The sequence below is a fragment of the Leptinotarsa decemlineata genome, unplaced genomic scaffold (genome assembly GCF_025532065.1).
Source record: "Leptinotarsa decemlineata unplaced genomic scaffold, Ldec_3_MD MMD2_tig00000505_RagTag_RagTag, whole genome shotgun sequence".
In the NCBI taxonomy this organism is placed as follows: Eukaryota; Metazoa; Arthropoda; class Insecta; order Coleoptera; family Chrysomelidae; genus Leptinotarsa; species Leptinotarsa decemlineata.
In genome coordinates, this window is record NW_027412549.1 from 10,341,539 (window position 1) to 10,366,066 (window position 24,528).

Here is a 24,528-nt window from a genome sequence, read left to right on the forward strand (position 1 = left end):
TACCCGACGCCCCATGTTATTGAAGGAAATAGGGGTGAAGTTTCGGGTATGATTTCCATATCAGAATTGGTCCCCTTAGTGATGAAAAATTGACGTGTTTCTTGAAATTTTCGATTACACTTCCGTTTCTGACTTACGAGGGGATCAAGTTTTCGTTGACACGCCCTGTTTGTTTAGATAAACAGAAAATTCTCTCAGATAAAAACTGAAAGAACATACCCTTCCGAAACATACTTCAACATGAACAGAGAAATCCTCTGAAGGTAAAATTTATTTCGAAACCACTACTTTTCCTATCCAATTTTTGCCAAAAATATTCGGTAAGAGTTCATAATGGGTATTATTCTTGAGAACGATCCACCGTTTTATAAAACATTACCAGATGAAGCACCTATTTCTCTCGTAACATTACATTATCTGAGAAAAAATTTGCTATTGTCACGAAGACAGTATGTGAACATATCCTTTTAGTTAGTTGATCATAGCCATAAATTCAATTCAAATTAAAAAAAAAGTATATTTTTTCAAGATATAATTGTTTTGTTTCCCAGTTGTACCATATTAATTAATTTTCCAAGAGTCTCATGAATATTGTTTGTTTCTATCTCATTTATGGGGAACCCTAACCTCAAGGAAAACTGAAAAGCATTGGAATGACCTAATCAATATTATTTATCGAAAGTACTCACATTTCATTTTGGACATTCAAGATCCAGAATAATCTTAAATGCTTGATATTTATGAAAAACCCCAATTAAGGGTAGTCAAATGATATATTTGACAACTTGGATACTAATTCAAATTCATGTTAGTGTCACTGGTTCATTTCGTCATGGATTCAAAATTTAACATGATTTCAACAAACAGATTCCACCAAAATTTTCACTATAAAATCTACGGTGATACAATTTTGGACTATGCATCAACAACTCCCACGTTGGTCATCAATTATGCATATTTTTTTCTGTTAATGATAGATGAATTGAATTTCACTCATGCAGTTTTCATTGAAATCGAAATGCTAATCCCCAATAGTGGAAACATGTAGATAGTATCATAAATTAGTCCTGTTACCAATGAGCGGTTTTCCCACCTCACCAAGGTCTGATCTAATACATGTTGTGGTTGTCAATGGAATCGAACTCATCAAATTATTTGTTGCCATTTCCTTGCTATCATGATATAATTCTGTTCTGTATTATCACCAGCTTTTATCGATCTGTGATTCTCATTGTGGAAAATTTAGGATAAATAGACAAAAGTGAACAAGAAAAGATTTGTCATCGAACTGAGTTATTCATGGAAATGTGAAAATTTTGAAGGCTTTCCATAGTGGCAAATGGTATGTGCGCAGTTGGACTTATATTGTGGCTGCTGGCCTTACAAAGGTGGGTGGCTGGCAGCGAATTTCCAGATCGAGAATGCTGTGACTTGCCTTCACCACAGCCTTCTACAACTTCTTATCCACCAACGGAAGCTTTTGTTACAGGACGTCCAGGTGAGTACTGTTGAAGAGCAGATCTTATTATATATGGTATCAGTGGATTATATCTGAAAAGTGAATTTCTCTTAACAAAATTGTCATGAAACAATTTTATCATTGATGTTTTCTTCTGAAAAATTATTTCTCCACTTGTCAAAAATAACTATCACTATAACTTCTCATCTATGTGTTGAATTAATTATGGAATTGAAATAAAAACTCATGTTTCATCTACACAATTCTGAATTGAGCCTGAAATATGACCAAAACGAGACATTTGATTGAAATGGACTCGCAATAAACATTCACACTAATATCAATAAACTTTCACTTTGATAGGGGAACATTCACATAAGTGATAACTACATGTGTAGGAAGGAGTACTCACTTCTTATCCTCCACAAATTTTTCTCCGAGTGATAACGATGGTCGTAACTTGACTTGAATACGGTTACACCGTAGAATACAAAGAATAGAATCAAATTTTTGCATAACTCAATTCTTTTTTCTGTACCTATACTGGTAGTTTTGACTGAACGTGCGATATTGTCAACTTACTTTCAGATCGATTTGATATTAAGTTTCAAAATTAGGAGACATTTTACATCACGAAATGAACATTTTACATTCGGAATTCTGAATAACTCTATTTGAAGCTTACTCCAGTTTATTCCAATGAATGTTCAAAATGTTGGAATACGTCTAGGGTAATTTCGTTATGAATGAGAGGTTCTCAGTTGTTACGACTGCGGCTGTGTCACAGATATTTTAGATTTCAGGAATCCCCACGAAAAATATAATGACGTCATATCATGTAATCTGGTGGGTTCTAAGGAATCACGTTTACCTATCAACTGGTTTGAATGATTGTCATCCATCCACTTTTGAACAAGCCTGTTATGATGGGGAGGTATCTCATCTTGCTGAAACGTAACGCCAGTCGAAAATACATCCAGTATTGTCAAATATCCAAACCAGTAGATGGGTAGATGTAGTTTCTCAAGGAAGCCTACTAGATCACCAGATATGATGCGTCTAGATGTTTTTTAGAGGGAAAGTTACAGCTGCAGTGCACAATACACAACCGCCATCGATTTCAGAATTCGTGGATGAAAAAAAGAAGTGATTGCCACGAAATTACTCCAAGATCATTCCAGAAAGTGAATGGTTACCATTTTCACATCCATTGGAATAGACTGGGATTATTTTCGTATACTAAAAACTATGATATCATTCATTCACAGATTCTTACTCGGGAACAGTTTTTTCGATTTGAAAAAAATTTTGAATATAGAATCGAAACACCCATCAAAAGACCTATCTTTCTAGTTTCCAAAAAGTTGGTAGTGCTCTCTCGGCGACGAGGTTTTCTTCATGAAATTACTGAAAATCATTGTTTCTCATGTAATTCTATTTGACCTCGATATTCTACCCCATTCAATATGAATATCAATTCCTAGGTGGAAAAAGTTCGAATTTCAAATATGAGCGAGCCTTTATACAACAAATTGCTGCACGATATGTCAAACTCTATCTCAACAATGTTCTAGTTTGAAGAAAAAGCAGAGTCGCTTAAGATTCTGTTAGGAATATGAAAAAATCTGCCATCTCTGAATAACGAGCTGAAATGAATGCATATCTAATAACCCACGAGGATTATCTTCTACATGATAACGAAATGCAAAATGAAATTATGAGCAGTTCTCAGGAAAAACCTGATACCTGGTATATGTTAGAAAAACAAAATATATTTCATCTACATAAATTAACAGTACCAAGCAAATTTCAATCATTTTTATTCATCCATTCCCTTTCCTGGAATAGAAAATATTATGTCAGTAAAAGTATGCACGTTACATGAAACACAAGAATTGTTTTTGTTGTCTACTGAAAATTTCAGGTATTAATATTGATGAGAAAATAATATCCAAATATGAACAAAAATTCATCGAAACCAGTAATTGACGTCAATAACTTCCACTGAAATGTAGTGATAAGTGACAACAGATTGGCCATCAGAAGAAAATATACATAAAACCGACTATAAAAATAGAATCTCCTGTTATGAACATGATCTCAGTCGATATTGTGTTTGTTCGAAAACTCTGGAACTGCGGAAGCAATAAAACGAAGAGGAAACAGAGTTAATGTATATTTTGAATGAAAATGTTTTGGCTCCATGAGTCACTTTGACCGTCGATTCGGTACTTCATCTTATATATTCATCAATTGGACTGATATTCTGACGGGGCGGAAAAATCAATCTGTAGAAAAAAATATGAATATCCTATTTTTTAGTTGAGAATAACTATAAGGTATAACATATTCATAGAAAGAGAATTATAAAAAAAATGAGAATCCTTGAAGACGTTTCATGATGAATTTCATTAGTTCGGACTTCCATTGTCTGATATTATATTGAATGATTTGGAATCCCTGAAAGAACTAACAAAAAAAAAAAGATTAAAAATGAATAGCTGAAAATTGAAATTATATTCAGAGCAAAAAAAAACCTGAAATGAAATACGAGTGAAAATGGAACAATTGAAAAAACAATAAGAATAAAAAAATAAAAAGTTAGGAGATTTCAAGTTAGGTTACTTCACGACGTTTCGATTGTTAGTATCCACAATCGTTATCTGGTGAGGCCTGAACTAATTTCTTTGAAAGATGACTATGGGTCATTCAAGTACTTTCGCTTATCTCTGCTTTTCTTTTTCGCTGCTTACGGTTTTCAAATAATAAGTACATTCAATCCACCAGAAGTGAGTTTCGTAAAATCAACCACCTCATCAAAATAATTCAGAAAGACGCCATCATTCTAAGAGAAATGATAGATATGTGATTCAAAAATATCACAAAACAAATTAACGAAAAAGAAGTATAAATATTTTCATTCACATAACAGAATACCATTCAAACGACATGGTTGACAGCCACGTCCTAAAAGTAATGACTAGCTATTGGAGAATAGCAAGGATAACGATGAAGCACAGGCAGGAAAATCAACTTCTTGGGTACCAAAGTAATCGGTTATTGAAGGAAATAGAGAGTAGAAAAGTGTTTATAACCATTCATTCGTACTTCTTTGATTGACGACTTGTTTATTTTGTGGAAATTCATGTTCACTGAGGATACACTTTACAGACACACGTTTGTCCATTTTTCAAGATAGTTTTATATTTGTTGACTAGTTTCGGTCATTACACCATTTTCAAGTCTAAGTCTTAGATCACAGGTCCAAAGACAGTAATCAACTACGGATGTCAAGGTTCTAGGTATACTCGTAAGTAGAAATGAAAGAAAGAAGTTCATTCATAGACTAACTACATGGTATCGAACATGTCAATTTATACTCATGAAATGATTATCCAAAGTGGTCATAATCAACAAAAAACAAAAGTTTTTATACAATTTGAATTGTTAATGCAGATTTGATAATAAATATGTGAAGAAACGTGTAAATATACATTAAATATAACATATGTATATATATATATATATATATATATATATGCATATATATATATATATATATATATATATATATATATATATATATATATATATATATATATATTATATATATATATATATATATATATATATATATATATATATATACAGTGTCACCATTAGAGTGCGCATCATATGGGAAACTTTTTTTTCGAAAAGTTTCAATGAAGTTTAACTTCGGCACTTGTTCGTGCTTTAAATTTAACTTAAAATGATGCGGCCAACTGCGACCCACTGACGTTCAGTGTTTGTAAAATTCAACTTTTTTTTTGGAAAAAATTTGAAAAGTGCATTTCTAGATCGAATTTAACAAAAAGTTACTCAAAAAAGTTGTGTCTACGGCAATTTTATATCCATATGCCAAATTTTATGCAACTAGGATAAAGTTAACGTTCTGCTTATTTTTGACAGATATCCCCTTTATTTTAAAAAACAAGTTCGGTTAATTGTCATCAATTCATGTATACATAACAAACTCTTTATGAACTTTTCTAATACATTTTTACTCATACGGACATTTTTAGAGAGAAATTAAAAATGTGCTATAAAAATTTTAACATGACTGGTGCAAAGTTTCAATCACTTGGCTATTTTCTGAAACAAACCTTTGATTTCGAAAAAGCAGAGGCAACTAAAAAAAATGCAAATAATTTCGATAGATAAAACAACAGTAATTATAGAAAATACAAATGGGTACAAAAAATTACTTATTGTTCTAAATGAGGTTGTCAAACATTTATAGACTACATTTTAGTATGTCGTCCTCCACGTTCAATACAAATTATGGTCCTTCTACTGACATCTGTAATAAATCGTGGTTTTATATTTTCACAGCACTCGCCAATGGTATTTTCCAGATGTTGTATGTCAGTAAATGGTCTACTTCGGTACACTTTTAGTTTCAAGTAACCCCACAAGAAAAAGTCTAAAGGCGTGAAATCGGGTGATCTAGGTGGCCAATAATGTTCCCAATTACGTCCAATAACTTTGCCTCTGAACATCTGTTGGAGAGACTATTCCACAGCAACCGTGTGATGTATTGGTGCGCCATCAAGCTGATACCATAGGTCGTATTTATTATTTAATGGCATATTATCTAAAACATCACTAACCTCATTATTTAGAAGGTTGAGATAACCGATGGATGATAAATTTTCCCTAAAGAAAAATGGCCCAATTATTTGGTCGTAAAGTATCCCACACTATACATTAGTTTTAAAGGAATATTGATCACCACTTCCAACTGTGAAATTGGGATTTTCTTGGGCCCACCATCGGTAATTTTGAGAACTTACCGTTCCATTTGAAGAGAACGTTGCCTCATCTGTCCATAAAATTTTATACGGAAACTTTACTTTTTTTTCTCTCTCCTTGAAACCAAAATGAAAACCCCAAACGGACATCAAAATCTCGTTCTTTTAATGTGTTGATAAGTTTTGGCTTGTAAGGCCAAAATTTATTCTTCAATTACATTTTTCTAATCGGTCTTTTTTATAATATCGGTTATGCTCGTTTGCCCGTGTTCCATGACTTTTAAACAAATGTTAAGTTGGGCCTCCTCATCATATTTACTAGGAGTGTGCTTTTTCTTGAATTGATTTGCTACGGATCCTGTGCCTCTGAATTTCGACATTATCCTTGATACAGTAGTATGTTGAACATTTTTTCCTGGATGCCCTTCATTAAAATGTTAGCTACTTGCCTGTATGGTGTATTCTCACCACATAGGTATTGAAACTATTTCTATTCTTTCCTGAAGAGACAACATAATTGCAATAATAACTGTTAAAAATTTGACAAGTAAATCAATAACTTGACAACACCATAACATGCAGTTTGTTTGTCAAGACCTACTTAAAAATTTTATTCAACGTGATTAAGCATCCTTACCGCCGTCGTTAGTGTTTATAATTAATCTGTAAATTAAGAATATTGAAATCTTAATGTAATTTCAACTCTAGTAATTTTATTAATACTCATTGCAGTTTTTGAGTTGTGTCTGCTTTTTCAAAATTGAAGGTACTGACGTTTGTTTAAGAAAATAGCCAAGTGATTGAAACTTTGCGTGTTAAAATTTTTATACCAAATTTTTAATTTCTCTATGAAAATGTCCGTATAAGTAAGTAAAGTTGAACTCCATGATGAGTTTGTTATGTATACATGAATTGATGATAATTAACCGAACTTGTTTTTTTAAATAAAGGGGATATCTGTCAAAAATGAGCAAAACATTAACTTTATCCTAGTTGCATAAAATTTGGCATATGGATATAAAATTGCCGTAGACACAACTTTTTCAAGTAACTTTTTGTTAAATTCGATCTAGAAATGCACTTTCTCAATTTTTTTTTTAAAGTTGAATTTGACAATCACTGAACGTCAGTGGGTCGCAGTTGGCCGCATCATTTTGAGTTGAATTCAAAGCACAAACAAGTGCCGAAGTTAAACTTCATTGAAACTTTTCGAAAAAAAAGTTTCCCATATGGTGTGCACTTTAATGGTGACACTATATATATATATATATATATATATATATATATATATATATATATATATATATATATATATATATATATATATATATATATATATATATATATATATATATGAAATCGAGAAAAATTAATGCAGTCAAGCTGCTGGAAAATAATTCCATGAAAATCAAAAGATAAATAGATTAGTACTTTTTGATCATTCCCATATTGATTTCAATTTAAGAGCCACTGGTATACAGCTGTTTCAGCCTATTGGGCATCGTCAGTACCGGGCAGGCGGTCCTCGATTGAAGACAAAATGAGAAAAAGCCAAGAAAGTATTAGATAAAAATAGCTGCGTAAACGCAAGCGAAACATAGGTGGTTCCACTTATGTTTCGCTTATTTTTCTGTTACTTCAAATGAATCCTTTATATTGTACTCATTGTCATAATCATATGCTTTGCTTTGTCATAATCATATACTTGTTGAAGGGAAGCAGTAGGTGCACCTATAGAGGCTACGATTGGTCTCACCGATAGTGTGGGTTTATGTATTTTGGGCAAAGCATAGAAACTTGGAGCGATACCATTATAGCGAGTAAGTTTCTTTTTTGTTGTTTCATCAATGTAATTACTATCTTTTAATTCTTGAATGGAGGCATTGCATTTTCTTTGGAGGTTGTTGGATCTTTGTTTAATTCTGTATATGATGTGTTATTGAGGATGATCTCATTTGACAGATTTATATACTGTTCTTCTTTCATAACAACTGTTATATTACGTTTGTCTGATGAGGATAAGAATAAATTTGGATTTTCTTACAAGAATATTTTTGACTTTAATAATAAATTTCGAAACACCGTTGAATGATGTGATGTGTTATGGATATGATTCGTAATAACGTTTGAAGCCCTTGCCATAGTGATATTTCTCTGAGACTGGTCTAGAATATTCGACATAATATAATCTGCATCAGCTGAAATGTTCTTGATAGGAATGTCCTTGCCTACTAATGATTCAATACTGAATTAGAGGCCTATAATGTCAGAAACTTCAATACCTCATCAGGTATGGGTATGTTAGAAATGTTCTTTATCCATTTCGGATTCGATTTCAATTTTAAATAAAAATTTTTTATCTAAATTTCTATCTAAATCCCATTCGGTTGATAAATAATATGTTGTTCAATACACATCAAGAAAACCTTAATTTGACAACCAATTCAAATACCCACTCTATCAATGGCAATATAACTAGTGATGCCCTAGTCCAATATATTTCCAAAACCTTACCCTTCATTAAGGAGATAACTTCCAAACTATCTAGAAATGTCTTACATTTTTAAAAATAACAATTGTATGAACAAAAGAACAGATAATATCACTTAACTGAAATTTATTCCTACTTATTGGATCTAGACAAGAACTTTCACAAGAACAATATCAATTCGAACAATTCCATTGTATACCAAATCTCAATTTTAATCCAATCATAAAATTTTTTGAACCAAACATAAATTTAACATTATCAACTAGAGTACACTTGGTACTCCTAGTGGAAATTTTAAGTTATCTATCACTTGTCAGAAGTCACTCTGTCATAATATTTCAAAGTTCTAACCTCAGACTAGTTCATTTGAATCCTGCACACACGAGGTGAATAACGGTCTGACAGAAATTATATGGTAAATATATATATATATATATATATATATATATATATATATATATATATATATATATATATATATATATATATATATATATATATTTCAACAAGTATATATATATATATATATATATATATATATATATATTTATATATATATATACTTGTTGAAATAAAAATGTAAAAATGTAAAATACGCATAGATGTACAAGTATATAAATATAAAATCAAAATATAAAAGAATGAGATTATTCACACATAGATATCCACAAAAATGCAATCATCGATACATTCTTGTAATATATAATAACCTTTAGCCAGTAAGAAATCTTTCAGTGATTTTTTGAATTCAAGAGTATTACAGGCCTTCAGGTCTGTGATACTCATATGCTTAATACATCTTATGCTGGTCTACAAGCCCTCAAAATATTTTTCAAATGCGGGTGTACTGTGAGTTATTGAAATGGTAGCGTTTCCTGTGCAATATTGATGGTGGTACTTGTTTTTCTTCAGCTCATTTTCACTTTTTTAATGTGCAAGCAACATTCATATATGTAAACGCAGCAGACTCTCAAAATCTTTTTACTTTTGAATATTTCCCTGCAAAAATCACGTGTCATGATGTTGAACATCAATGTAACAATCTGTTTTTGTGTAGTAAATATCCTATTCATTTCGGTAGCAATTCCCTATAACATAATGTGAAATGATAATGCAGAATATACTAATGCATAATAAACTTTGATAAATATAGAAAAATGAAAGCATATCAATGAAATGAATGAAGAAAATTCAGGTATCGTGAAAGAAAAATTATTCGACGCCACTATTAGCCGACTATGGTGATTAATAACGTCTAAGAAATCTAACTGAATGGTTCGTTTTCAATTCGACGTCTTAGTCCAATGATAGTCTGAACAAACACAGCTCTCAATATTCAAGGCGATATTCATTCGATATTAGCACGCTTGCAACGGAACGAAAGAAGCAATAACGACACCCTCGCCGATTGAGGAAATTCAGGTATTTTTGATCGAAGCATGTAGGATAGGATTCTCGATCCCTGAAGACACGTTTGTCATGAATGTGCGGGAATGACTTTCAATCACGAGTTCGAAGGTTGTTTACTGTTTTCTGTCGATTCGCTCAATTGTAAGATAATTGGCCTGCTGTTCGCATAAAAAACATTCAACATTCAACGACAGTAAATATATATATTTCGTAGAAGGAAAATGATCTGAAAAGTAATCATCAGTTCAAAACAAATTATGTGACTTTTCACTCAATCAGTATGATGACAAAAATATCATAATATCAGAATTTTTTGAGATTCAATATCATGGGAAATATTTACGTGCGGATTGAATATTCACAAACTATTTTGTTTTGTATAGTATTTTGTATAGTCTTTTTCAAATAAAATTACTTTTTAATTGATTGAAAACACAAAAATAGGTGAAAAGTCTGAGTATGGTATGTCCATACTGTAAAACTTCAAATACTTGGTTTTGGTATAGTATTATTCAAAATATAAATTGTATTTCATTGTAAAATGAAATACAATTTATGAAATTTGTATTTCATCTCTCCCAGAATGTTCATTGGGTACTTTGATGAGCTGTCGCGAATGATAGGTAGAGTTGTCAAGAACTATTACACTATTCGCATCCAAATTTGGGATGAATGTGTTTTCAAACCATTGCTCGAAAATATTAGTTTCCATGTTCTTCTGATAGTCAACATTGCAGTCCTCAAGTTTCTTTCCAAAAATTCGGAACCCATCCTTTACTTCATCCGTAATGCAAAATTAATTGTGATCTTTTGTTTGCAGACATGTTAGGTGTACACATTCTCGAACCATCAGTCAACCCTTTCGTAACTGTGTCGTGAGTGTCGTACCAAGTTTCGTCCAAATAAAAAAATTACTATTGTTCTGTCTATATTTAGTTATTTGTTCCAAGTATTTGTTACACAATTTCACTATTCTTCTGCTTTTCATAAGTGCTTGACGTTTGTTTCCAAATCCAAATCCCAGTTTCTTCATTCAATTCTGAGGAGTTTTGTCACAGCAGCTCACGTTATGGCCAGAAGTATTCAATTTCTTTCTTTTGATTTCAGTTGTAGGAAACTCATTGTTTTTGTAACAGCCGTATATTGTTTTTTGGTTTTTTGTGAGATGAACATCTAAAGGTTTCGGTAATCCTGTATCATTCGAATCCTGTTAACTGGTATCTCTTTTTCGCATTTTTCACCATCGCTATTGGAATCACTACACTGGAAAAAGTCTGCGTAGTTATCACACCCGTTATTACTATTAGTACTTGTCCAAGGACGCCACAGTTTGAACAGATAACAAAAATTCAAGGTGATTATAACTGCACCAATTTTGAATTTCAACACTCAAATAGCGATCAGTTTCTGAACTGAACACGATGGCGATTTTATGACTCTTCAGCCAATCATAAAACTCGGTTAGTAAAAATTATCTAATGCGAACTGCCAATTCTACAGTCCACGTGAACTATTTCGTAGCCGGTACATTTCCATGTATTAGTTTTTTTGGCCTATGAGAGTGCCGCCAACTTCAAGGATGCCCAACATCATTCACTTCGACTATACCTATGTGTAAAGACTTATTTTATCACTATCATACAAAAAAAATTATGTTTTTCATTGTTTGTGTCAATTGTACATCATTGTTGAATGATTATTATGTCTATGAATTTTGTTTTATTAGCTTGAAAAGTAATTTTTTTGAAAAACATTTTTCAAACTCCACTGTATAGACTAGTTGCGAGAGATAATTGTTCGAGAAATATCAGTCTTGTTGGAATATTTATATAGAGATGGACTTGAAGTTCAGAAAAGAAATATTTCCAAACTTCAAAATCTCCCCATATACTGCACATTCAACAAACTCTCATTCTCATCTAGACACTCTTCAACACGAACTAGAGCATTCTCCAAGGGGTGTCTGACTTCCTCAAGTGTATGGTGACACCCTTCACACTCGAAAATGAAACACGATATGAGAAGTGTCTACACCGGCATGAAAAATAGTCAATTTTCTGTGTGATTGAACTTATCATTGTCATAAATATCGCCAATCCATCGGTATTGTTAGTAGAAGGGGAGATAGAACACGTGAATAAGACGAACACTCGCTTGATTAACGGCAGAAGAAGCCTCCAAGGAAGATAAATTGCCAGCTAGTGGTCTGTTCGGATAGAATGCGGGTGTCTGTTCTAATTGTGATCGATGAATTTTCTCATTGGATCGAAACCATTCGGAATTGAGTATTGTTAATCGGTTGTAAGGATGAGAAACATAGGTTTAACAATAGAAAGCACCCTTCATGCTGTAAATGGAACAATGTCAAATCACGCTTTTTGATCAATGTGCTATTCATTGAAATTCATATCACCTCAGAACGGAGTGAAAATAATTGCGATTGACTCTGTTGAATCAGATTCGATGAACATAATAACTGATATTGGCGATTTTTTTATTCTCCTGAATTTCCCTTAGTCTTTCTAGGTTCGGAAAATATCAATTTATAATCGCAGTTTCGAAACAAGGAATTATTATAATGTTCATTCGCATTCATTCAGTAATATATAGACGAATAAGTTACAGTCTTTCTATAAATGAATAAATAAATAAATCTACGAGAAACAGAAAACAGATTTTTAAACAGATATCTATTCTCTGTATATCAACGATATATTCTCATTAGAAACAAATGGAAAATAATAAGGTTTGCTGACAGCTATTTTATGTACCGCTGAAACATGTGATGATCTAAAGAAGGTGACAGAAAAAGATCTTATCAATATATTTGATTGGTTTCAACACAAAAACCTCATAATCAACCTCGAAAAGACCAATTTTGTTCCATTTACTAGTTACGAAAGCAAACTGCCAAACTACCAAACACTATATCCGATCAAAAACACTCAAAAAATCCAAATACACACTAAGTTTAAGAACAATCTGTTCAAAATCTGTTTTTCCGTTAATCAGCTATCGCCCCCATACGAACGACAACTCTCAGAAGTTGAGAAACTTGTGCGAGCAGAGGACTAACGAGGTTTTACCTTTTAACGTGTGATTCCTAAAATGGTTGCAGAATCATCCCAGCTAAAAGATATTAGATATTACTCACTTCAAAATATTATATCATGCACTGGTAGAATCACGCTTGAGGTACGTTATCTTGTCTTTGGGGCTCAGTAACAAGAGTACACTTGAAAAATTTAGATGTTCTACAAAAACTAAATCTTAAAATAATTTATAATAAAGTATATACATATTCTTCCAATGACTTGTTCGAAGAAACAAAGGTATTCGACTTGAGACAGATATACATATACAATGTGATAATCTATACTTATAAAAACAAACAAATACTCCAGCAGAACAAATACTCCAGCATACAATACTCGCATTAAATCAAGGGAAGTCGTGAAAACAAATCTCGCCAGAAAACAAATAGGACAAAGAACGTATACTTACCTTGGCGTTAGAATGTATAATGAATTACCAGAAATATACAAAATCTATATCAACCGTATAAACTCCCACGAACTGATAAAAAAGATAATAAAAAGAAACTTGCATATGACATAGAGATATATAATACATTCACTTGTCGAAAATTGAATTTTGCTGTCTATTTTTTCTATTTCACTCTGTAAATATATATGTTACTATGTAAGTGTTTGTAAAAATATTTTCAAATTTCATAATTATTTCAAATCTTTAAATTACTGTTTAACTTAAATGTATTTATTTCTTTGGGAAACATTCTGTACAACAGACGAGAAATAATGACACCCAGAATTTTTTTATGCCATTATTGTAAACATTCTAATGTCTAGCAATCGAAACGTCGTGAACTTGGTTTGAAATCTCTTTTTTTGATTTTCTTGATTTTCACTTTTTTTTTTCACTCTGTCATTGTTTTAGTTTTTCATCTTGATTATTTTATTTTTTTTATTGTATTTTCAATTCACGTTTCACTGCTTAACTATTCATTCTGATTTTATTTGTTTTTCCATAGATTTCGAATCATATAAGACAAGTAAAATTCGTTTCATCTTGTTGTAGCAAAATGAATTTTGGGGACTTTTGACATCAAATTTTGTATGAAAGGAAGCAAATTATCTTTATATCTATCTGCAAGAAGTCGTGACGGTCAGCTATTATCGATATTTTGTCTAGTAAAGACAAGAAAAAGCCACAATAACGGGAAGTACCTAGTCATAGACTACTTTCAATCTCGATATTACACGGGATCGGTTGGTGCATTATTTATGTTCTGTAAGCGGGAAAGAAACGGTGAGGACGAGCATTCCACTTCTACCATTCAAAAATTATTTCATATTGGGAAACATTTTGACAGTGACAAATGACATTATCAAAATGTATTGCATTGTTAAATTCAAAGAGTTTCAAGATAACGTCGAAATTCTGATTTCTACTTGTATTTGAGTCAGGTAACTACCGCGGATACCTTATCCACAAATGCATCTTGGTGACGTCAACTTCACAGGGAACCGGGCGGAATTGTGCCATTCGAAAGATACCAAGATACCTACATACGATTATTGCAATTGATGCAGATGATGTGTCAAGATTAACATGAAAAATTGATGTCTAGAATTCCGTAGCAATCAGTTTAGACGAAATTGTTCTTTGACAGCTAATATTCGTGCATCCAACTGGAAAGAAGAGAAAATAGTGCTGTCGTCAATAAAGTGAAATATTCGCAGTACATTCGGCCAATATCTATTGCTGAGAAGAAACAGATGACAGTATCTGAGAGAGTCATGTCCCTAACTATTAGTGAACGACGATTTTTGAGAATAGCATTGCCTCCAATATAAGAACTTTTTGTTTCTTTTTTTATCTCCCCTTGCAAGGGAAGAGGGGGGATATTTTTCGTGAAATATCATTTCTTGACAAAACAGGAGTTTGGGTCATTTTTGTCGAGACGAGATATGACAAGAGAATCATTTTATGACGAGAGAGAGAAAGTGCCATTATAAAAAGTCACCTGATTTTTCAAGCATAGCTAAAGAGAGTTATTTTATTTGCATTCTTGATACAAATTTCCTATTTTGAATAAACATGTGTTGGGTATTCAAAGCAATTCATAATTCGAATTTGGGAAAAAAACAGTGGCGAAAATATAAATACACGAAGAATATCCTTCTTACTATTCACTATTTCTTCTTGAGTGATTTGTTCGATAATCGACTCTGCCACATTGATTGGAAGAGGCTGACAATTATCGGCGACTTTGCCTTCGATCAGGTGGGATGTGCATTGGTCTTCGGAAAAGTAATCTTCTGGACAGTAATACGTTTTCTCTAATACTGGGCATGGACTGACTTCGAACTGGATATTGTGGTTTGCTCGTGCCAAATATGGGTATTTTGGGATAAAAATACTGTGATTTTGGATGATAGGATAAAGGTGGAAAAATGTAAGAACTTCGTTTCCGACAATAGGAAGGTGTATTGCGAAAATTATTCTGTCATTCGAAAAACTTACTTGTGCACCGGAAAATTGATAATATGTCAACATAATTTCAAATTTCGGGATTTTTTTAATCAGAGTAGATGTTTCTTAAATAATTTATTATTTCTTTCAGTTCAGAACTAGGTATTATTGAATTATGTAAGGTATTTAACTTCGCAAATGTGAATCTTCTAGATTATCGATAAAAGTAATCATATTTTGGCAGTCAAGGGTTATTTGTGAAACAATTCCTTGAAAACTAATGTGATTCGTCAGGTCGCCAATGGTTTTTTGAACTGCAACTTGAAATGTTTTTAGACTGTTTTCTAATTTTTCTTGATTTGAATTCAAAATTTGGATAGTTTTATTATAGTGATTGATTAATTCTTTGGACAGAGATTTGCATGTTTACCTCATTAATCATATTTTCTTGGTTACGGTCTAATATAGCGATACTTTGGTCGTATCGTTTACCATCGTCAACATCAAGAGTACCGAATAACCAATTTTCGATTTTTCCAATAACATTTATCATACCTCTTTTAATACGGATATAGGGTTGGAGGTTTTCTAATTTCTTTTTTGTCATATCAATAAGATACTCGGTTCTGACTAACAGGCTGTATGCTAATCTATGACAGGAAATTGGGTTATTAATTTCCTTATCAAAATTATTTTTGATTATTTGGAAGTAGTCGTCTAGTTTGTTTAATTGTTTTATTATAGAGCTAAGTTGTATGTAATATAAAAATTTATGTTTGCTGTATTTAATTCTTGCATTTCCCAGCTGTATGGGAAGGATGGGGTTGGTTATAGGGGTTAATTGAATATCGTCACTTTGGACTCGTAGCACGTGAAGTAAAAGGTATAGCGGTACCAATACGTGTATCTTCATGTTCTTTTACTCCCTGTAACAATAGTTTTTTTGAAATTTCTGGTTTTCTGGCTATTGTTTTGTGGTAGGTGCCTTTATTTGTTTTAAGTTTTATATCGGTCTCTTCAATAATTTCAGTTTTCTTAAATTTCGGTCGATCTTTATTTCGCGCCTTTGTTCTAATATACGCAACTTGTTGATTTGCAAACTTTGGGGATTCATTTCGTTGGGTATTTCTGTTTTCAATGACTTTTTCTTTAGTGATTTGGTTGGAATTTTGAATAGATTGATACAGTTTTTTGACATTTTCTTTGTGTTTTTGAACGTAATCGGAAACAGTTATACGATCATCTAAATCAAATGGGTCTGTGTTATTAATATGACCTTCAATTACTTCGAAAGGTGTAAATTTGGTAACACTATGTATTGAATTATTATAGCCAAGGACAGCTCTTTTCATCAGCTGTTCAGGTGTGAACGATTTTCCTTCTTCCTTTAAGCATCGATAATGCTCAATCAGTGATGAATGAAATCTTTCAACTGGTGAATTAGAATTACTGTTTTTTAAGTTGTGTAATGCAGCTCAATGTTATAAATTTTAAAAAAATTTCTAGATCTTTATTTTTGAATTCGGTGCCTGAATCAGCGGTTATTTTGAGTGGTAAACCGTGATGGGTAATAAAATTGAGTAGATTTTCGACTACCAAAACTCCGGTTAAGGATTTTAATGGATATGCCTGACCGTATCGTGAAAATGTGTCGATAATTGTTGAAAAAGTTTCATTTGAAATTTTGGATGTATCTATGTGAACATGCTCAAATGGCTTAGACGTTGTAGGTAATAGGTTGAATTTAATTATAGGGGGATTCCGATCGTATTTGTTTTTCTGACATGTTTCGCCATTATTAATATAATTTTGTATATCTTCTACCGTTTTTGGCCAATAAAATCATGAACTGAGGGATGTCCTCATTTCATTTATACCTATATGGCATGTTTTCTCAATGTTTTAAGTTCCTCTTTCTGTTCTTTCAATGTTTCTACATCCTCTAAGAATGTTGGACAATGAACAATTTTGAATGAAGAATTCTTGAGTAAATTTTGGATTGTTGTATTGAACATTTGTGAGACTGCTGGGTTTTTAAAATGAAAGGCAAATGTTTTTTTGGATCGATATACTCTTTAATGAGTTTAACAATATTCTCGCTCAGATTTTTAGAGGGTATGGTGATATAAGACCGCAAATTCTCGAATACATTTTCTATTCTACATTTAGGTTTTTCTATGTCACCAATAGCTACAATTATTTGATTTTTATATCTTTTAACTGGTCTTTCTGAAATGGGAATTTGAAAGACAGGGTCTTCGAGAGAAGTGTGAACGGTTTGTGAATCCGATGTTTTTTCGATTTCATTTAATTTTGGGGGAACAATTTGAATTTCAGATAATATGTTAATTTGTTTTTTCGGTTCTTGCGGTTCCAGGACTTCATTGAGAACGTCGTTGTCTAAGACTGGAATATTATCATTATTCAAATAGATGTCGATAAGTTCGTTTATGTCTCCAGGATTATTTTGAACTGAAAGTGTTTCGATAGCATTGAAGTCATTTGTATGAGGATTTCTGGAAAAAGCATCCGCTGCTTGGTTGCATTTTCCTTTCTTTTATTTCACAACATAGTCGAATTCCTCTAATTTCAAACGCCATCGCACAAGTCTGGAATTAAGTTCCTCCAGTGAGAAAAGCCACTGAAGGGGTTTGTGGTCTGAATAAATTGTAAATTTTCTGCCGAAAAGGTATGGTCTGAAATATTTGCAACTCCATACAATCGAAAGAAGTTCTTTTTCGATAGTTGAGTAATTAATTTCAGATGGCGCCAAGGGCGTAATTTGAAGCATCAGTTGTGACTTCGAAGGGTTTTTCAAAATCGGGGTATGTGAGAACCGGTTCTGAAGTCAATACCGATTTACAAGTATTGAAACATTCGATAAATTCTTTAGTGTGTAACTTTTACGTTCTTTTTAAGACAACATGTGAGAGGTTTTGTTAGTTTTGCAAAGTTGTTTATAAATTTTCGATAGTATCCCAATAGTCCTAGGAATTACTTTATTTGGGATTGGAAAATTTTGAACAGCTCTGATTTTCTTTGGGTTTGGTTTTATGCCTTCGGGCTTGATAACATGACCCAAAAATTCTACCTCTTTTCTGAGAAACTTTGATTTATCCAGTTGGATCTTAAATTGTGCCTCTCGTAATTTAGAGAAGACCAATTTCAAGTTTTGGAGGTGTTCTTGGAGTCCAGTCCTGAAATAATTATGTCGTCCATGTGAATCATGCATACCTTATTCTGTAGGTCTTTCAGAACCTCGTCTAATACGCGCTGAAGACTTGATGGACCGTTCTCAAGGCCATACGGAAGTCTGAAATGCTCGTAGTGCATTGAAGTAGTGGATTGAATTTTCGGCCATCTCGATTTGATGAAAACTGCTTGCCAAATTGAGGGTGCTAAAGTACTGAGCTCGTCCCAGTTCATCTAAAATGTCGTTTATGTTTGGGAGTGGGTAACGATCACTAATGGTTTTATCATTAAGTTTTCGATAATCGACTACCACACGCCATTTTGGCTTCCCGGAAGCATCCATCTTTTTTGGAACTATCCAGACCGGGAAGACCAGGGACTACAGCTTGGTCGTATTATATTTTTTTCAAGCATGTCTTTTATTTGACGCTGAACTTCGCTCTTATGAACGTATGGATACCTGTTTGGTCTGGTATGTATGGGTATTTCGTCTGTGGTCTTGATTTCGTGTTTGACTTTGGAGGTGAATGTTAATTTATCTCCAGGTTTCAAAAATATGTCTGAAAATTCTTTGCAGAGTTTCAGTATAGCATTTGTTTCTTCCTTGTTCATGTGGTCTGTACGTATCAAATCAGCGATATTAATTTCGGTTGCCAGTTTAGGTGAGTCCGTCCCTGTATTTTCGTAAGAATACATTTCGAAAGTAGAGGATTGAAAGCTCTCTACAGGAAGTGGTTGTATCAATTTCACTGATATTGTTCTATCGGTGGGGTTTTGTACTTCCATAAGGGCGTAACCATTTTTTGAAGTTGTCAATATTTGCGGAATGAAAAGATCATTAAGTGTTCCCTCAAGGGTGAGAATTTCACCTTCAGGAACTGTGACAGGCAGATATTCAAGTACTCTTTCTTGTGGGTTGACAGAGAAAGAAAAACTCGTATCTGTAGACTGTCTGAACTTGAAAGGAATTTCAACATGATTTCCTATTAGTCTCTTATTTACAAGGTCTATATTCAGGTGCATATTTATCAAGTCTGATAAGCCTAAAACTCCGTCAAAGTAATCGTGAAAATGAAATAAAATAAAAGTAACTTAATAGTTTGTGTTGAACTCTGGAAAAGCAGGTATCGAGGCTTGGTACCTTACTTTCTGACTTCCTAAAGCCGTTTTGATAATAGTATTTGAGTGATAAATTTTGTTTGGGAATAATTTTTCATTAATAGATGGTTTAATAATCGATCTTGAACTTCCAGTATCGATTAGTAGTTTAATAATTTTATTTTTGTGACTAACTTCGACAATCTATGTCGCTTAAGTATTCATTCTGAAAATTTGTTTCGTTTTCTAAATGAACAGCATTTTCTGAAGAGTATGCTTCTTCACTGAGGCTCGGATTATCATAAAATTGTTGATCTGTGTCATTATATTGGAGAAATTCATCGTATTCGTTAGAAAATAATTCCTCAGATATAAAATTCGGTTTTTGACTTGCGGTAAACATTTTTTGAGGGTTTCGGTAATAATTAGGGTTCCTAAAAGTGCTGTTTTGTTGAGAAAAAGGTCTTTGAGACATTTTTGTTGGGTTTCTTGATGTAGTGGACATGGGTTCCGGTAATTGATTAGGTGGAATATTTTTTGGTTTGAAAACATTCTGAGGAGGTCCGAAAACTTCTCGGTTTGTGGGGTATCTTTGCGGTGGTATTTGTCTGGGTTGGATATTAATAGGTTGGCTTGGCCAATTAGGTCTAGTTGAGAATTGTGGATTGAAAAAATGTTGTTCATTTTTTGAAAAATAATTTGGGTTAGAGAAATTTTCGTTTTGACAATTTTGTCTTTGAGGTTGTATGAATCTAGGGCCATTTTGGTTGACATTTGGCATGATGGATTGTCTACCGAAAGTATTGAACTTTGGTTTATAATCATTTAACGAACCATACATTTTTTCAAAATTTTCGAACTCGTTTACGTATGCCATGGCATCTTCCAGTGAGGCCGGCTTTTTAAGATGCATATTATTTCTTAAAATACCAGGACAACCAGCAATGAAAGTACTGAGGACGTCTTTATCGTAGTGAGTTGTTTGGTAAAGTTTTTCTTCTGGAGTTAGGTCTGGGTTGTTACTGACTCTTTGAACTACATTACTTTTGGTTAATTGAATTCTACTACCGAAAGTCATTAGGTCTTTTCCCCTATGGGGTCGACTTCTTGTTAATTCTTGAACTAAACAGTGCAAATCTCTCCTATCCGAAAAACATTGTTTCAGAGCAGATTTTAAGGCGTCCCAAGTACTAAGTTCGGTTCTGTTATCAACCATATACTCGGCTTTACGTGTCAATTTTTCTTGAATACATTCAAGAACGTGTTCATTAAGTGAAGCATCATCAAACACATTGTACGCGTTAACTATAGCATCGCATCTACTGATAAATTTGTTCAATGTATTGCTATTACCATCAAAAGTTTTTGAATTGTTTATTCTAGATTTGGAAAGGTTCCAATTTATTTGAGTTGGTTGGGGCGGAACTGGTGGAACCACTGTAGGTTGAAAAGTATTATCAAAATGTTCAGTATTATTTGCTGAACTTTCTTGAAATGATAAATTATTCAATCGTGATAAAATATCTTCAATTTCACTCATAAATAAATAATTGTTTTTCTCAATAAATACTTACTTAAAATTACTCGTCTCGAATAGACAATTTGTTCGCAATGAACGATAGTATATACTATATACTATATACACAGGGTTCGTGAAGGAAATATTTAGCACTTACTTGTAAGTTCCAGTTCCTTCTCCGTTGATTCTTTGCAGCTTCCCTGGGGCTCTGTAGTCTCCTTGTCCGCTCGTTCTGGGTGGTCCTCGAAGGATTCTTGTTGAATTTGTGCTGAAGGGGTTGAAACTCCACGACGCAAATAGTTCGTTTTCACGCTGCAAAAATCCTACCGACTGCGCCAATTAAATGATTGGAACGGAAAAATAACTTTTTGAAAAGAATTTATTTTACAAACTAGAGACGACTGTCTCTTACGAGAGCTACAAACAGAATGATAATTAATATATTGTTAACTGGATGCTGACTGCATGTCGAGATGAGGGATTCCTGGAATATCTCTTACTCAGCTGAATCTCCGTGTGAATGGCCGTGTCGTGGGAACTATGACCACATAACTGATGAGTACTTTCTAACATCTTTTTAGAAATTTGAATTTGTAAAGCAATGGTCGAATATGTCTTGTGACTTCACTTATGTGAGTATTTCATCGCATATGTGAATCAATTGTTACTCCTAGGTATTTAATGTTATACTTGTGTGATTGGCCGCGATGGTAGTGCGCCCGACTCACGATCGAAAGGCGGTGGGTTCGATTCCTTCCTCGACCAGATATTTTTCTCGAGATAATTTATCTGGCTGAAGCTGGGATGATTCTGCAACCGTTTTAGGAATCACACGTTAAAAGGTAAGACCTCGTTAGTCCTCAGCTTGCACAAGTTTCTCAACTTCTGAGAGTTGTCGTTCGTATGGGGGCGACAGCTCATTAACGGAAAACAGATTTCAAGCAGATTTTTTTTAAACTTAGTGTGTATTTCGATTTTTTGAGTGTTTTTGATCAGATATAGTGTTTAGTAGTTTGGCAGTTTGCTTTCGTAACTAGTAAACGGAACATCAGATTGAGCAGCTAGGCTATTGAGTGTGTTGTACACAATGACATTCCAAAATCAGAAACTTTTGAATGGAATTTGAAGAGAATTTCACTCATGAATATTTCAATTCGATCTTTAAAAGTGAAGAGGGGGGTTGAAGTTCACTACTAAGTTGTTTTGGTTTCTACAAGTGTATTCGAAACCAGTTTGAGCGAACGTTTCTTTTCCACGTTAACAAATTACTTTCATTAGCAACTATCGTATTTGAACAAAATTATAAAATCATCAAAATGAGTGTTTCAGAAATGAGTTGCATTTATGTTACTCTGCCTTCAACAATGACCAACTGCCTTTTCTTCATACTTCAATCACAAAACAAAAGGCACAAGTAATAAACATTCGTAATATCTTCCGTTGAGGCCCTAAAGCGTCTAAACAATCAGTCAAATTCAACTTTCGATGATAAAGCGGTGCTCTACGTATTTGGAAACTTTCAACTTCTTTGCTGATGTTTGCTGCCTGCGGCACTTTGCAATCTTTCTTGTTCCACGAAAGAGCATAATAAAGTCAAAATAGCATCGTTAGCGGATCTCTGATTCTTTTGAAACCCCTTCAAGTATTCCAGTGTTCAAAAACTTTCATAAAATTAATATTCATAAAGGAATGATGAGGTAATAAAAATGGTTTTGTGGATAGCCTAAATTTCAGAAGAAACATTTTTGGTTTTCACCTTCCTAACAGCAATATTTTAATAGTTAACTTACGAATAATATTATACCATCAGCTTTACTACTACACCACAACTACAACTACAAATATATCAAATATATTGAATCCTGTTCTTGGGTTTTGGATTCTTTTGGAAAAATGAAAAAGTCTTTTATTAATATATCGAAACGTTTCAATCGTTTATTCAAAAAATTTTTTCATTTACATTGGACATTTGACGTGGTTTTCTGAAAAAAAAATACAATTTTTCTTTCTTTTGCCTTTCCTTTAAATTGATACATTTGTTGAATGTTTGTAACCTCTTATTTCGTACGTACCTTGCTTAAAATTATTGATAACTTCAGGATGTAAATAGTGCTGATATGTTGTTATTCGAATGATGATCGATAGTGAAAGTTTTGGTCATGTTTTTCTATGTTGTTGGTCTTTTTCTTTCAAATCTTTGTTTCCATGAAAATGGCAGGCGAAAGGATCTTCTGTGTGTGTAATTCCGGTGATTGATGGAGATGAGGACGGAAATGACTCATTGTTGTGTTGAAATTTGATTAGTTCAATATTAATTTTTTCGCACATGTGAATTTTTTTTTCACAATTTTTTGTGAAGGTTCAGTTCACAAGCTGAAATTTTGGTTTCTTCAAAATTAGGGTTGTGATCGTCTTGTGTGATATGTTCGTTAAACGCAGTACTTGATTTTTTTATATATTTGCGGCCATTTATTCTGTTTCCTAAAAGTTATGTCATACCAATACATTGTTCGTTACAGTCAATGCATGGAATGCTATATATAAGATTGAATTTTGTAAATTGCGGATCTCGCTTTTGAGAGGGGTGTAAAATTGTTTCGAAGTGTTATATGCTTTGAACCTGACATCACGATTGCGTTTATTAAGAATATTGTTTTTATGTTATCAAATAATTTTTCAATTTTCAATTTTACAGCCCTCGCAAAAGTAGAGATCTCCGATTTAAAAAATTCAACCCTATATTAAGTATTTCATGCAATGAGTGTAACGAACAATATATTGGTATGACATCACAACTTTCAGAGAACAGAATAAAGGGACATAAATATATTGAAAAATCAAATACTGCGTTAAACAAACATATCTTACAAGACGATCGCAACGATCGCAACAAATCAAAAATCAACACATGAATACATCATTTCTGTCCTCATCTTCATCAATCACAGAAATTACACACACAAAAGATCCTTTCGTCTGCCATTTTCAAGAAAATGACGGTTGTTCCAATTTCTCAAAAAAAAACATCATCAAAACTTTGATTTTCACATCTTCATGAATGCAGATTGTA

At 32.9% G+C, this 24,528-nt stretch overlaps 1 protein-coding gene across 1 annotated transcript in view; it reads left to right on the forward strand.

Annotated features, from left to right (window-relative positions):
* The first annotated feature begins 644 nt into the window (after positions 1–644).
* Gfrl (Glial cell line-derived neurotrophic family receptor-like) overlaps positions 645–24,528 on the forward strand; it is a 498,063-nt gene continuing 474,179 nt past the window's right edge. Inside the window, 1 exon segment of the mRNA XM_074173921.1 lies at positions 645–1,498. Coding sequence (XP_074030022.1) covers positions 1,345–1,498 — 154 coding nt within the window. The 5' untranslated portion in view covers positions 645–1,344.